Source organism: Alosa pseudoharengus, unplaced genomic scaffold (genome assembly GCF_046254945.1).
Source record: "Alosa pseudoharengus isolate Yale_2024_CS ecotype anadromous, Long Island Sound unplaced genomic scaffold, YU_APseudo_1.1 YU_APseudo_1.1_scf_21, whole genome shotgun sequence".
NCBI lineage: Eukaryota > Metazoa > Chordata > Actinopteri > Clupeiformes > Clupeidae > Alosa > Alosa pseudoharengus.
This window is the reverse complement of record NW_027468674.1, coordinates 19,198,717-19,214,396: the sequence shown is the minus strand read 5'-3', so window position 1 is coordinate 19,214,396 and position 15,680 is coordinate 19,198,717. Positions and strand designations below refer to the sequence as shown.

The 15,680-nt window shown below is 42.0% G+C and overlaps 1 protein-coding gene across 2 annotated transcripts in view; it reads right to left on the bottom strand.

The window, feature by feature from the left end:
- Positions 1 to 843: 843 nt before the first annotated feature.
- The window catches only part of map2k6 (mitogen-activated protein kinase kinase 6), a 30,811-nt gene continuing 15,974 nt past the window's right edge, over positions 844 to 15,680 (bottom strand). For both annotated transcript variants that reach the window (XM_076298065.1, XM_076298066.1), the window contains exons 6-12: positions 15,209 to 15,325; positions 12,484 to 12,535; positions 12,016 to 12,143; positions 5,646 to 5,723; positions 4,518 to 4,657; positions 1,477 to 1,522; positions 844 to 937 (exon numbers count right to left, since the gene is read on the bottom strand). In XM_076298065.1, the coding sequence (XP_076154180.1) occupies positions 860 to 937; positions 1,477 to 1,522; positions 4,518 to 4,657; positions 5,646 to 5,723; positions 12,016 to 12,143; positions 12,484 to 12,535; positions 15,209 to 15,325 (639 nt within the window). In that variant the 3' untranslated portion in view covers positions 844 to 859. The remainder of the gene's footprint in view (positions 938 to 1,476; positions 1,523 to 4,517; positions 4,658 to 5,645; positions 5,724 to 12,015; positions 12,144 to 12,483; positions 12,536 to 15,208; positions 15,326 to 15,680) is intronic.

The following is a 15,680-nucleotide window of genomic DNA, read 5'->3' as shown; positions in this document are numbered from 1 at the left end:
TGTTACAACTGAACTGAAAACAGCCTGATGACCAAGGTGATAGTGTGTACATCACGCATTTGAAATGACTTGCTCAAGCACACAACACAAATATTAACGAACGAACACACACACACACACACCTGCATCTCTCTCTAAACAGATCAACAACAGATAAACAGCGCATCAACAGATGCTAAATGAGTATTCTTCTTGATAGGGTGTGCTTAGGAGGTTGGACTGGATTAATTCAGATAACATCAAGCTATAGTGGGAGAGTGACACCTTCCCTGCCACACACCAGAACACCCACAAACATGCTCGTTTTCGCTCCATCAAACACCAACTTACACACACACTGTTACACACATACATGAATGAATACATTTATGCACTCACTCACTCTTTTACACACGCAAAAAAACGGCATGTAGGCACTCACACTCACACACACAATCTCCAACACATGGCCTGGCCCCTCCCCGCCTCTCACTTATAAGTGTGTTTCAGTGACCCACCCCCCACCCCCCACCCTTCTCCCGTCTCCCATTGGCTAAGGTGGGCATCCGTCTCCTCTGACCAGTCCAAAGTCTCTCCCCTTCCTCCGTCCTGCATGTTGTCAAGCTTTGGGATCGGCGGCGTCATTACTTCTCTGTCGACTGGACCGTTGGGAGGGGGCAGTACCACCTGCATCGTGCAATTGTAGGGAGGGCGAAAGGGGAGGGGCGGGCAGGCAGGCAGGAGCATTGGGGAGGGGGCATTGAAGGGGGGTGGGGGTTGGGGGAGGGAGTAGGAGGCGGTGGGGTGAGGGGGGTGAGGGGGGCACTTGAGTCAGCCCGGATCGGATGGGGGGGGGGTGGGGGGGGGGGGGTCGACCCTCTCAGTCGCCGAGGATGACCTTGACAAAGCTGGCCACATCAGTCTCTTTGGATTCGTGAGAGGTGAAAAAGGGATGTTGCTGTGAGAGCATGAGAAATAGGAGTCATCACAGATGAATTACACAAAACACACACTGACACTGAGCATCTGACACACTGAAAGCAACTTTTGTTGAAAAGACACAGAAAAGCAGGATAATCGTTCAAATGAGTCATACTGAGTACAAAGTTGACAGTGACAGTTAACATAATGTTCTGTACACCTTTTATAAAATATATCTTAGTCATGAATTAATTTCCATCATCAAGTGTTATTTTATCCTTAGTATTATTAGTATAACTAATATCAAATGTTGACTATAGATGCATGTACTAATGTACATATTAATATGTCAGACTTTATTGAGACAACTGTTGGGTTATGTCTGCCATCTAGTGGCCAATTTGTAGAGGTGCAGTATAGTGGGCTGAGATGCCTACTTTAATATATATAACTGAGCATGGACACACGCGCACACACACACACACACACACACACACACACACACACACACACACACACACAAACAAACACAAACACAAACACAAACACAAATAAATTATGCTCGTTTGCACTTACCATGAGTTCTGTGTAGTTTGGCCGCTCTTTGGAATTCTTCTTCAAGCTGAGTGAATGAGAGACATGGAGAGGAAACAACACAAGCCATCACTAAACAGCAGCAGACACTGATGGTCCTATCTGGCCAATCAGACACTGATGGCACTATCTTGCCAATCACTAAACAGCAGCAGACACTGATGGTCCTATCTGGCCAATCAGACACTGATGGCACTATCTTGCCAATCACTAAACAGCAGCAGACACTGATGGTCCTATCTGGCCAATCAGACACTGATGGCACTATCTTGCCAATCACTAAACAGCAGCAGACACTGATAGTCCTATCTGGCCAATCAGACACTGATGGCACTATCTTGCCAATCACTAAACAGCAGCAGACACTGATGGTCCTATCTGGCCAATCAGACACTGATGCTCCTATCTGGCCAATCACTAAACAGCAGCAGACACGGATGGCACTATCTGACCAATCACTAAACAGCAGCAGACACGGATGGCACTATCTGGCCAATCACTAAACAGCAGCAGACACGGATGGCCCTATCTGGCCAACAGGAAAGGCAGATTCATCTCTTTGTCAACGTTTTTTTTTTAGCTATTCCCAAAAAGATCGTAATTCCGGCACTCCGGCAATTTTTCCGGCAATTCCGGCACAAACTCCACTCCTGATGATTCCACGTGAGGAAAAGACATCATGTCCTTCCTTCCCTATATTGTGTGTGTGTGTGTGTGTGTGTGTGTGTGTGCAGGGGAGTAATATCATACACAATTTACATTTACAATGAACAGTTTGTCGCATTTGAAAGTTACCATTCATAATTCAAAATCACACATGTCAAACACGTCATTATTTCTCTGTGATGGATCATATGAGATTTAGTATTGCCATCATTAAGTATAAACCAGCACGTATCCAGACAGATGGATGAGGCTGCATGGACATCCTGCAGACGTCACCTATGAATCATGACTCATGGAAGCAGACAATTAATGAAAACATCTTGGCTGTACGTTTCCAAGGTCTGCTCCATGGCCAGACAATAGGGTCAAGCAACCTACTTGGCAAAATCCTGCAGAGATGAGCCATGCACACACACGTGCGTGTGAGTGTGTGTGTGTGTGTGTGTGTGTGTGTGTGTGTGGTGGGGGGTGATCTACAGGGTGATGCTACAGTGACTGACAGCTCTGACTCACAACCGTTTACCAAAGTGACAAGGTCCACCTGCCGCCAGAACGCATACAATCTCACACCAGCCGACAGTGGTCTTACCAATCGGCAAACTCATCAACCTTTCCTCAGAGCCCACACTCAGTTATCTTGCTAACCCTAAGGAGACATAACTGTAGCAGAAAACTTGTGATTTGGCTTGGAGCAATGCGGTTTCACAGAGAAAGTCACTTTTTGGTCACACAACGAATAACAATTACGCAATCATTGGATGATTGCAGAATGGGAAGTTGACCGTAGGGGGAGCTTACTGTAAATTGAGCACTGAAGTGTTCTTGAAAAGTGAATTACTGAAAGCACATGAAAAGAGACCAGCTGATTCGTGCGCCCAAGAGGTTGCCGAAGAAACCAATCAGTGAGAACAAATAGCACTGCTAAAGGGCTTATTCTAAATGATTAACTGGTCCGCAAGTGCCCAGAGATTGTGAATATTAGCAGTAAAAGTTTGAGGGAAGTTTCAGGAGAAAACACACACTCTCAAAGTACTTAAATCTATCCATCTACAGTGCTCGTTGTATTACAGATAGCTTGCCCATACTCAGAGCCGGCGCCGGGGGGTGGTGACCCCTCTAGTATGTCCACCACATAGGCTATTACGTTTCTATTTTATTGCTATTTCACGAATATATGGTCTTCTTTCGTTAGTTAGGTTACGTGCAGCGGCAAAAAACTCACATAGCCTCTCCTTGTCCCGCTCTCGCTCTCACACGCTTACGCTCACACACACACACACAAACACACACACACACACACAAACGGAGATGCCCTTCTGTAGTCTTGGCTACTTGAATCAGAATTGTTGCAGCTCAGAATGAGTTAAGCTTGGTGTTCACTAAAGGTTAGCATTATCAACACCACAAATTAAAGTTCAATAGGCTACTCATGCATGCAAATTAACTAGTTTGTTCTGATCACAACAAAGTCAATTGTAGAGATAAAAATTCGCTAGGTAAAGTTATCAGCAGTTAGCAACATGCATAAGAGCCTTAGGTGGAGTTAGAAAACAGCTGGGTCTCTACTCGCGAACACTAGGCCTACTCGCGGTTAACATTAGGCTATTAATTCATCAACCGTGACAAACTGTGATCAAATCTGCCCATACTGACGTTTGAAAGACACCTTTAATCAAATAGAATAGTATAATTATATGAAATGGGGGATAACTAACTACAATCAGCAGTGTAAGAATTACAAAAGCCTTTTCTTGCCTCACAGTGACTATTCAGAACCTAGTGAACTTGTGTTGAAAGATGCTTGATCTAATTTAGATCATATCAATATTGTTCACAGTTGGGCAAGCAGCACAAGACACTCCTGTACAAGCTGTTGCGTGATCATCTTTAGTCATCTCAAGTCATTTCATTAGGATTTTTTATTGCCACATACAGCTTGCTTATGACACACACACACACACACACACACACGTGAACACGAAAAACAAAACGCAAGTCCTGATGATCCTCTGTGTTTGTGTGTGTTTGTGTGTGTGTGTGTGTGTGTGTGTGATGGAGTTGAACTGAGCTAGCATGCTAGTTGCTTGTGTAAATCCTCACACCCCTAACCTTAAGAATGCTTCTAACCGCTGAGTTGGGAGCCTGGGCTTTTAGCTCAGTGGTTAGAGCGTTTGACTCCCATGCCGGTGTGTGTGGAGGTGGCGGGATCGAGGGCCGTGAGCGGCGGACGAATTACGACCTCTGTTACATATGTATGTGTGTCAGTCAAAGAAGAGAGAGAGGGAGTGAGAAGAGAAGAAAAAGGAGAGAAGAGGAAGAGGAATGGAGGTGGCGTGAGACATCAGGAGAACACCCACCACAGGGAGGAGAAGTCCACGAACTCGGGGGAGAACTTGTCTGGGGGCAACTGGGGGGACGGCTCCTCCACCACCTGCTTCAGCTGCTGGAAGGGCGTGCCCCACGAGTCGTACGGGAAACGCAGGATCGCCAGCTCAATCTGACCGACAGACAGACAGACACACAGACAGACACACCACACACACACACAAAAAGAGTCAGTTTAATATATTTTCCACGCATAAAGATGTTTTACAGTAAACAACAGAAACAGTAAAAGGCTAACCAACCACATCTACAACCAGCACGCTGTCAAAAAATAAAACCTTGAGTGACTGTGGGACAATTCTGCGCAGGGCCACTAGAGTTCACCAATGCAGCCATATGAGAAGCTTTGGGGAGATATTCTCCTTCTACACCAAAGATTTCATACAATATATCCAAGTTCATCATACACAATTCAAATACCAATAATCAGATTTACCACATGATAAACAAAGTGGATACTGTTTTACATTAACAAGTTAAATTCATATCTTCCCTTTTACTGTATATCCGGCATAAATTCCCCTAAGATGCAAGATATAAAAAGATATAACAGGCCTGCCAAGCTTAGATCTAAGTTTAGGTAAGACCTAAAAATGGTATGATTCATGTGGGGGAAAATAAAAAAAATAATAAATAAATAAATAAAAAAGTGGATCAACATGTCTGCTGTTAGAAATGCTCCAACACTGTTAGGTTCGCTGGGGGACATTTTGACCATGAGAACTGAGGAATTCTGTGTGAATAGAACAACATTCTCTCTCATCTCAGAAAAGGGAGAGGACTGCACACACACACAGAGAAAGAGTAGCACTTAACACTTATGTAACCTGGGAATAGTTTGGTGACTGCAAGCACTGAATGTGCCACCACCACACAAAGAATCATTTGAAGGCTGAGGTCAAACTTTCAACTTGGCTGCCGTCATAATGGGAAAATGGGGGAAACATAACTAGTCGCGAGACATCATAAACAGCTCATAAATAAAACAGACTAAAAGGGGTCAACATGTCCCATTGATATACTTGGTTCCTTAGAGATTATGAATATCTCACTTTCTTTGAATCACACACACACACACACAAATAAGATGATTAACCCACCATAGTGATTCCTAAACTCCAGATGTCAGACTTGACGTTGTAGCCTTTTTGATTGGTCTCCGGGTTGATTCTCTCAGGCTGTGAGGATAGCAAAGGTGACAGGATTCATACGAGTGCTTCACACATTGCTAGTTCATTATGCAAATATACACACCCATACACAAATGCAATGAATCCATACAGACACATGTACAGACGAACACACCCATTCACACATACACAGAACAGGCCTGTCACAATAATTAAGTATGATTTTTTTAGTACGGTCTATGTCAATACTGCCGGACTGTTGTGTTTACATTCGGCTTAAACTATTATTTTGTGTAGGTCTCAATAGTTCTCTACCACTTCATAACTGGCTTAGTTCTTTATCTAAATAGCTATTGCTACCTTGTTTAAAATACTGTTGCTGGTAATCTAATTAGCTGCAATTCTCTGATGGAGCTTTTATCAGGTGTCCCATAATTTTAATCCCAGGAGACAAAAACACTCAAATTAATATGTGCATGTATGCATGTGTGCTGCTAAAGTGCCTGCTAAAAGAATAATTTGTGTAAATATATTATGCCTTCTCTTGAACTTCTTGAACTTGAACTTCTTGAACTTTTCTCTTCTCTTGAGTAGTAGTTGATATCTTTCCATAAATAGTCTGTGTTAACACTCTGACAACGAAACACAGTAATACAACTAACTTTAGTTTTCCGAAACATTACCATCACATCCTAAACTGGGTACAAAAACCTGCAGCTGCAGATGGAAAGAGGCCTTGTACTTGCATTACTGTGGTTACAGTGACATTAGTCTATATCAATCCCATAAAATGGTCTAAAATGAGAACGTTTCTTATCACAATATTTTCTGGACAATATTTGATCCAACAAAAATAGTCATTGAGACAGGCCTAACACAGACATACATAGACAGACACAGACACACACACGTACGTAGTATTTTTCTCCTCATTTACTTCTTTAAGTTCTTCAAGTAAATGGACATTGTGTAAATACACAATTGTGCGTTCTGTGCATGACACACATCCTTTGGCCTGGACTTAATGAATGTGCTTTCTTGTAAAGCCTAAAGTTCAACATTCAAATGTGTTTGTGTGTGTATGTGTGTGAGAATGTGTGGCTTAGTGTGCGCGTGCGTGCGTGTGTGTGTGTGTGTGTGTGTGTGTGTGTGTGTGTGTGTGAATGGCTCACTGTGTGCGGCTCATAAAAGCCAGTCTGTTCCCGATTACAGACAAATAGAGAGGGGCACAGCATATTTGCCATGCCACGACCATTCAAACTGGAAGCTCCATTCAGTAATCCGTTTCAGTCAACGTAAGAATAACATTACCCAAATCCACAGCGGTATGCTATGCCGAGCTGAATCCAGATTAAACTCCAGTTGCTGGTTTTACATTAGAATTGAAGGAAGCAGTGCATTTTATCATCCAAAGGGACTTAGGGGTCATTAGGTAAATGCTCTTTGACCATTGTTATATTTTGTGAGCACACAAGGGTTTGTTAGGGTTTGAGTGACGTAACTGTTGTCATTCAGGGTGTACGCGTGGCTATGTGGGGACATCTGAATACGCTCACATTGTTTCTGACCGCATGGAAAAGTATGCACTGCCACTAAACTACAAGGGGCAGACTGTGCATGGATGGACTCAAAGTGGACTACAAAATGCAAAAAGAACAATTGCGCCAGACGTGGAAGTGAGTGAGCCTTTTAGATGCTTTTTGAAGATACCAAGACTGTCACTAAAATGATGAGCATTAGATAAATCCTTCCACCAACAAAGAATCACAGAAGAACGTACAGGGGACGTACAAGAACTATAGGAATCTTATAGTACTTATGTGTAATGTGTGATGACCTTTAGTGGGTATTGCATGTGTATTCGTGACTACCCTCATGTTTTCCTATAGCGATGTCTGTCCTCTGTCCAACTAGAGAGCTCTTTCAAGCTAAACTTGAGAATTACTCTCACTACAGTTCTGAGGCTAAAGCCCTCCTTGCACTGAAAGACTTTGCAAAGATTTGGAAAAAAGAAAATTGAGAGACTACAGTCTCAGACCCTCTCACATGAAAAGACAAGTCAGAGTTTTTAAGTCACAGACTAGTCAAAGACTATGATTTTGCAACGACTAGGGATCTTGCAGGGTCACTGATTACAAGACTGCAACTACATTCCTTTAAATTATTTCCCATCGTGCACTAAATATCAACAGGAACTCAAATGACAGCCTATTCATATCAAAGTCATATTTCCGTGTTTCTGCAGCATTGTTTAATGTGTGACGTCCCTAACCGATATAGAGTTGTTCAGTCACATGGAATAGACGACTAATAATTTATAAGAAACAAAATAACAAATGATCATATTCATGGGTTTCATCAGGTCCCTTGCCACAGGTGTATAAAATCAAGCACCTAGAATATGAATGCAGACCAGTGTTTCCCCTAGAATTTTTTGTGAACAAAGTTGTAATCAAGCCACGGTTGGGTGGTCTGGGGGCATGCACTCCCAGGAATATTTGAATATTTTAACGTTTAAATGCATCAATCTGGTGCACTTTGCAAAGAAATTCAGAGGTTAGACTTGCTTATTTTTTATCTACATGTATGGATGAAAATATTTCTGCTGTAACTTAAACTATTTTGCACTTCAGAATTTTAACCATACACACACAGGTGGAATACTTCTGACGATACTGCAATAAGTTCACAACCAGTGTAGTGTAGGCTACATTTCAGCACTCCATGAAATTATGCAGAAGTGGTCACCTGTGTTGTTCAGCTAGTTAATCTAATTGTAATGTAATGGCCATCTATAGATGCTATATCTTCCTATTTCAGGACGGTCTTGTCTTCTTTGTCTGGGCTACCCATATCTGGGAAAGTATGATGTGATATATCATGTATATTTGCATGTCTTATGTCAGACTTTACATAAGATTGCATTGCATTGCATTGATGTCAAACATCCCAGTAGAAATATATATTCATATCCGTGTAAGAGGGATTGTCTGGAATCTGGCCATATAAGAACCATGATGGTGGGATACTCTGTGGTTAAGCAATTTACAAAAATGTACTGAAATAATTGTCTACTTTAGAATATGTTATAATTCCTGCCCTAACTTGGAGACCATGCAGAAATGTGTTGCAATTTCAAAACCGGATTACTCAGGAACCGCTTACTGTACAGAGACATTCTTTATATCCTCATATTCGGTAAGGTCTGCTGCTTATTGTGATACATGGTTTGCAATGTGATAAGGGAAGAATTCGTCAGATATTTCACAGAGAGCAATGGGTGCATAGAGCTGTGTGCAGAATGCAAATATGATTCAATTTCATGTACGTACAATGTTAATATTCTCGCAACCTATTTATCACAGCATTCCATTGGAAAGCTTAGATTTCACTCGTTCACCTGATATGCTTTGTGACATCTGTGTGGCAAGTACTCCGCGAGAAATGTAGGCTAGTTGAACCTGCTAGGCTGTAGCCGTAATGTTAGCGAAGCTACTACCTAGGCTACTTCAGAACGTATATGGGCTGCTGCAGGGATCGCCTGAAAGGTAACCTTTATGTAGCCTACATATCCTGAATAATGAGAGGCTAAGCCAGGATTTGATGCACTGAATTTATTCATGACTTTCAGAAAACAATTTCATGTATGACGTTGGCTGTTGTGCTTTTACAATGTAGGCCTAAATGTCGTGACATTACTGATCATGTGAAAATTTTGCAGTGGCGCTAAAAATCCAGCGGTGGCGCTGCGCTTCTGCTAAATACATAGTAGGGGAAACACTTCAGACTGCATGGTGCTTGATTAATGCACCTGTGGCAAGGGACTTGATGAAACCCATGAATAGGCTACAGCTGTCGCCTACTTTGCCCCTTCCTGTTTGGTGTTGGAGCGAGGTCACTATTGGCCTTTACATTCTTCACGTCACTATTTGCATGAGCCACCACTAAAAGACTTGCGATAATATGTTTGATACTGTCGTAACGGCAAAACTAGAAAAAGACTGACTCCGACTGACTTAAAACCACTAAGATTGACACCTTACACTCAACAATCTAGTTGACGGAAGCACGCCACGTCTCGATTTTTGTCCGACTGTGAAATCACTCCAAAATCGTACAATGTAAGGCCACTTAATATGAATACCGCAAACCTTAGACTAGCAGGCTCCCCAAAAATGCTTGACACAGGGAACCACTTGTAAAGATATTTTGTGACACTATGAAGTATTTTAAAATAGAATACACAATTGCGGTCAATACACACTTTGTTTTTGTATTATTTGTAAGGGTGTCACGATTTCGATTTTATTTCGAAATCGATCGAAATTACATCTGAATCTCGAACTTCGAACTTAAAAGTAGAATCGACGATGCAGCCACACCCCCAATGTCACGTCCATGTATGCCAAGACGCACAAACACACATGCACGTGCTGAACTGCAGCGTCAACACTCCTCTAATTTTAGGCTGCAGCCAGTTAAAATATACATCAACCTACCGAAATCAAAGCCCCTCTTGCTACTTTGAAATCACCGGTGTGGAAGTATTCGTTCATTCACGTCAATTAAAACTAACTTAGCCTACTCAACTTAGCAAGTGAAAAGATGGTCTAATTACAGTCCAAAGTTACTTTAAGGCTTAAAATGCACATTTACATATTCCATTAACACTAACCTTGGGTCTCTTCGGAATGTGCTGAAACAATCAAATTAACATTCTGTGTTGTTTCATTTCAATATGTTCACGTCTCTGTTTTAGCCTAATGTTAGTTCTGTTTACATTACAACCTCGCGGTTGGAACGGTTTTAAAGCGGTTTCAAAATAAAAGCCCCCCGAAAAAGAAAAGGAAAAGACCAAAAAGAGTAAATAACATATAAGGAATGCATTAATAGTAATATTTGAAAAAGATCGAAAATCGAATCGAATCGTGACTTTAAAATCGAAAATGACATCGAATCGAGGATTTGGAGAATCGTGACACCCCTAATTATTTGCATAAAACACTGCCATGCGATTTATTTATGACGTTTTCTATATTTGTGTAACTAGGGTTGGGTATCGTTTGGGGTTTATCCGATACCGGTGCTAAAACGATACTTTTAAAACGGTGCCGGTGCCGAAACGGTGCCTGAACCGGTACTTTGTTTTTAAAATATTTTAAATTAAAATGGTCTAAAGCATGAATTGCTTTTTTTTATTGATGAGACAAATTTGAACATGAAATTGAACTGTTATATTCAATTTACTATCAATATCTCATTGCTCCTATGAATAATACATTTAAATGTTAAAACAGCTTGCCATGCATGCACACACACACAATGGTAAGCTCTGCTTTCAAGTTTACCCAGTGTAGGCGGTTTGCCATAAGGTATGTTAAAACCGCTTGCCATAAAACTGCCAGGTCATGGACAACGGCATTTGCAAGCAAGCTAATCTAACAGGGACTCTACTTTCCAGTTAATTCAGTGTGTTGCCAAATGCTTCAAGAAATTGTATGTCTTAACCCATAACACGCAGTAGTTTTGAACATGTTAGGCTACATGTCGGTGTTGAAGTGTTAAGATTCCCAGCAGAAGGCATTTTAACAGCAACTATGGCTATGCGCTAACACCAGTCAGCTGAGTTTAATTAGCGATAACGTACAGAGATGGTTTCGTAGCCTCTTTGACAGCTCAGTGACATCAGGTATGTAACCTACATATTTGTTTTTGCCAGCTAACTTTTAACATGATCTTCATATTCATTGTGATGCTATATGGACCTCATGCACATGAAAGATTAATATCATGCCATTATGTTGTTTAACACACCGTGAAATAAAGTTTTCACCTTACAACTTTGCTGATAACATTTCAAATAAATGTCAGTTAGCGCATTAGCAAGGATATTGTGTAACGTATAGGCTAGGCTAGCCTACTGTTGATGTTGTTTCATAGCCTTTTGCTTGTGTGTAGTTAGGCCCACTGCTAGATTTTGACAGGAGCTCGCGATATCGCTTTAAAGTAAGCTACTTGGGCTCACGCAAGCTGTCAAACACTGTCCACTCATGTGGTGCACCCCTCTGGTTTATACATCCAGTGTTTATCATCTAACTGTATCTGGATGTGTTGCTATCAGAGCAAGACGTTAGAGATGGCGCATGACATGCAGTGATGCCTCGTATTAAAAAAATAAAAAAAAACGCTATTTAAGCACCGAAATGAGGCACCGAAATCCACGTTGTTATTCGATGCAGTTACTACCGTTTGTGTCGGCACCGGTGCCATATTAGAACCGTGTTTCGGTGCCCAACCCTGTGTGTAACAGACACTGGCAGGACGGACGGACGAATCTTACCGCCATGTAGGGCTTGCAGCCGGCGTCCATGGTCTTGGCCACCGAGTCTACGAGGTAGCCGCTGATGCCGAAGTCACACATCTTCACCTGGCCCTGGGTGTTGATGAGCACATTGGAGGGCTTCACGTCTGGAGGAGGAAGAAGAAGAGAATGTAGGGTAGAGTGAGTCAGGCAGCGACAAAAGAAAATGGGCTGACAAGGAAGAGTTGTGAAAAGAAGAAAAGAAGTGAAAGAGCAGAAAAGAGGAGAAATGGGAATAAAGAAAAAAAGAGAAAAAAAAAACAGCAAAGACAAGCCCTCAAAAAATACCATAAGTCTTAATGGGGGGGGGGGAAAGGAAATGTAGAATGACATGATTTTTTTAATTAATGTTTTAATAAAAAAAGTACTTGCATTGTTACAAAAGGAAAACGAGAGACAGAGAGAGAGAGATGCAGACAGGAGAGAAAAGAAGATGGCAGCTCCCACCTCTGTGGATGACCGACAGATTACTGTGGAGATGCTCCAATGCTTTCACAATCTACAGAGGAAGAAAAATAACACATTTAATACTCCACGTCCTGTGAGATTGAGAGAGACAGCAAGAAAGAAAGAAAGAAAGAAAGAAAAGTATAAAACTTTATAGTGAACTATAGATAGACTACCTGAGTAAGTCTCAATACATCGTACTCAAGGACACACACACACACACACACCTCTCTAGGTGCAACCTTGTCTCTTTGTAACAAGCTCTCATCTTGCCACCTGCAAATGTGAGTGTGAAGATTGCCAGAGGGGGTTGGTCTGAGAACTTGAGTGCATCTGCTTTAGAAAGCACAAGTCTGGAAGATGAACAGTATGTCTTTCCACTATTTCACACACAGAAAATCTACACGACTCAAACAAGAGTGTCGGACAAAGATACATGTTCCCTCGGAGCTAACCGTGCATTCCTATTGTACGTTGTGACAACCCGTAACTTGTGAAATTATGTAACTTCCTTGTCGTAAGAACTCACAGTGAACTGGGGGTCCTTTGATTTGTACGGGACCGATTCTCGTCAGATGACTTTAGGGTGGGTGTGCCGTCGTGCAATTTTGTGCAACTTGTTTTTCGGTCAACTTACTACTCGTAAGAAGAGACCTTTGGACAACTGGATCGCAGCATAACTGTTGGTTTATACCAGGTGTGCAATTGAAGGGCTCCGATTGCGGAACTTAAAATAATTTTAGAAGACTGGTCTAATTTTTCTGAATGTCCGCCTCACTATCACGTCTAGTGTAGCCCGTTCCACTGATTATACAGGAGGCTAACTGTTGCAGCATACGCTCCGCAAATGGAACCTGAATGAAATCTTTAGTTACCTGCCTGGTGTAGCCGGCCTGTAACACACTTACAATCCAATTTGCTCAATGCTCACTCAAGTCAAACACAGACTTGTATTCTCTGCCTAGCTCACACACACACACATTTGTTTGCTGCACTATGCATTTTTGAAAATATTGCGATAAACAATATCCTTGTCATTTTAGACCATAAAATGCTAACTGCATAATAATTCAAGTACAAGGCCTATCTCCACCTGCAACTTCAGTGTTTTGTTGCCAGCTCAGAAAACTTGGTGTGAACGTTCTCTTTAAGATGAACTGAAGTTAGTTGTATTAACATAATTCATTGCTCTTGTCAGACACTGAAAACACATAGGCTATTTATGAAAACGCATTGACTGCACATGTGCAGCACCACCACACACACACACACACACACACACACACACACACACACACACACACACACACACACACACACACACACACACACACACACACACACACACACACACACACACACACACACACAGGTGGCTGGTGGTTATAAAAATAACGGAGGAAGGAAAATGCACTTGATTGGTGTTGGTGGCAAATGTGAGGTTGTGATGGTGTTGGTGGCATATGTGAACAATAGAGTATGTAGGCTGCCTACCCAGACACATTTAAAGCAGCAGTATGTACTATGTAGTATTTTAACTGGTAATGTTGTGTTATAAAAGATGTTCTGACATTCTCAAGGGTGGTCTGACCTAAGGAGCTAGGCTAGCATGCAGTAGCCAGAAAAGTTGTGGGTTCAATTCTTGGCTTCCATCATTGTGCATTTGAGCAAGGCACTTAATCCCAAATTGCTCCAGGGACAATGGACTTTGTAATATAATTTAAATATATAAGTCACTTTGGATCATAGTGTCTGCTCAATTAATACATGTAAATACATTTAAATGTAGGTCTGGGAAGTCAGGAAAGATATGTAGGTCTAATTATGAAATACTGTTTTCCAGATGTGCAAAATTATGGAAAGTCTGGAGGTTTTGCTCAATGTAATACATTTGCAGAAAAGTTTATTATACTAAAAATAGAACGTTTTATAAAACCATGTAACTATTTACCATTTAAAAAATATACCTTGAATGTGATTATTTGTAACATGATATTGTTTTATGAATTTTGGAACTGGTCTTCCTGCTGCTTTGATCCTAACCTTCGCACTGTAGTTGAATGTATAAAAGATGGACAATGTCCTCTGATTCCATTGTACTCTTTATGTCACAAGCAATAAAACAAGCTTTTTGTTCAACACAAAGACTCTTCGCTGTATGACCGGCCGCAGATAACGCTCTTGCAGAGCAGCTCGCTGCTCATTGGTTCACCGTTGGCGCTAAATTCCAGAGCCTCTGGCTAGACCCGCCCACTCAAACGGAGGAGCTTCCTCCCTTGCCATTGAAAACCACGATTCACAAGCCGCTGGGGTCTGAGGCGTTTATAATGGACTTCAATGAGGGGCTTGAGGAGGAAGCTCCTCCATATAGTCATTTTTGCGATAGGGGGTGCTGTTGGCATTTTGACCTAGGGGAACAATTTTTTTTGTTCATTCAAAGAGTTCAGTAATTTATCAGATTAGTAATTCACTTTATATATTTTTGATTTTTCTCTAAAATTTTAGGGAGGGTGTTCCTCCCTTTCCTCAATGAAGGAGCCTCCTCTGACACACACATCACTTCAATAAAATGACCCTCTCTCTCCGTTTCACACAGATACAGAGTGAGTTGAAGTGAAACTAGTTGATGGGCTTTGGAGTGTTTAGCGCATGTGGTTTCCTCTGCTGACGCATGCAGGTCTCAATCTCTCAACCCTCCCACCCCCGAGGGACCACTTCCACTTACAGATACGGCGATCTTGCCCAAGATGTCCTCTGGTATAGTCATGTGCTTCTCGATGACCAGCTTGTAGAACTTGTCCAGGGACGTGTCCATCAGCTCCATACAGATCCACACATCACCCTGGCAACCAAACGCACGCAGGGTGGGGGGGTGGACAGAGGTGAAGAGGGGGGGTGGGAGAAGAGATGGGGGAGAAAAAAAGGAGAAGGTTACACCACATTACACACACACACACACACTTTGACAAACAGGAAGTGTGTTTTCTCCCCTCTGTGGCTGCGGTAGGATATCCTGTGGAATACAGGAGAATCAGAAGTATCCGGAAATCACCCGGCTTTCTGGTTGTGCGTTTCCTTGTCTAAACCACATCAGCATTTGCGCCACTCACCTACATTCACCAAGTGTGAATGAAAATGCATTCACTGTGAAATGACACCAACTCTAGTCAAGACGAAACTGCAAGTATTGCACATTA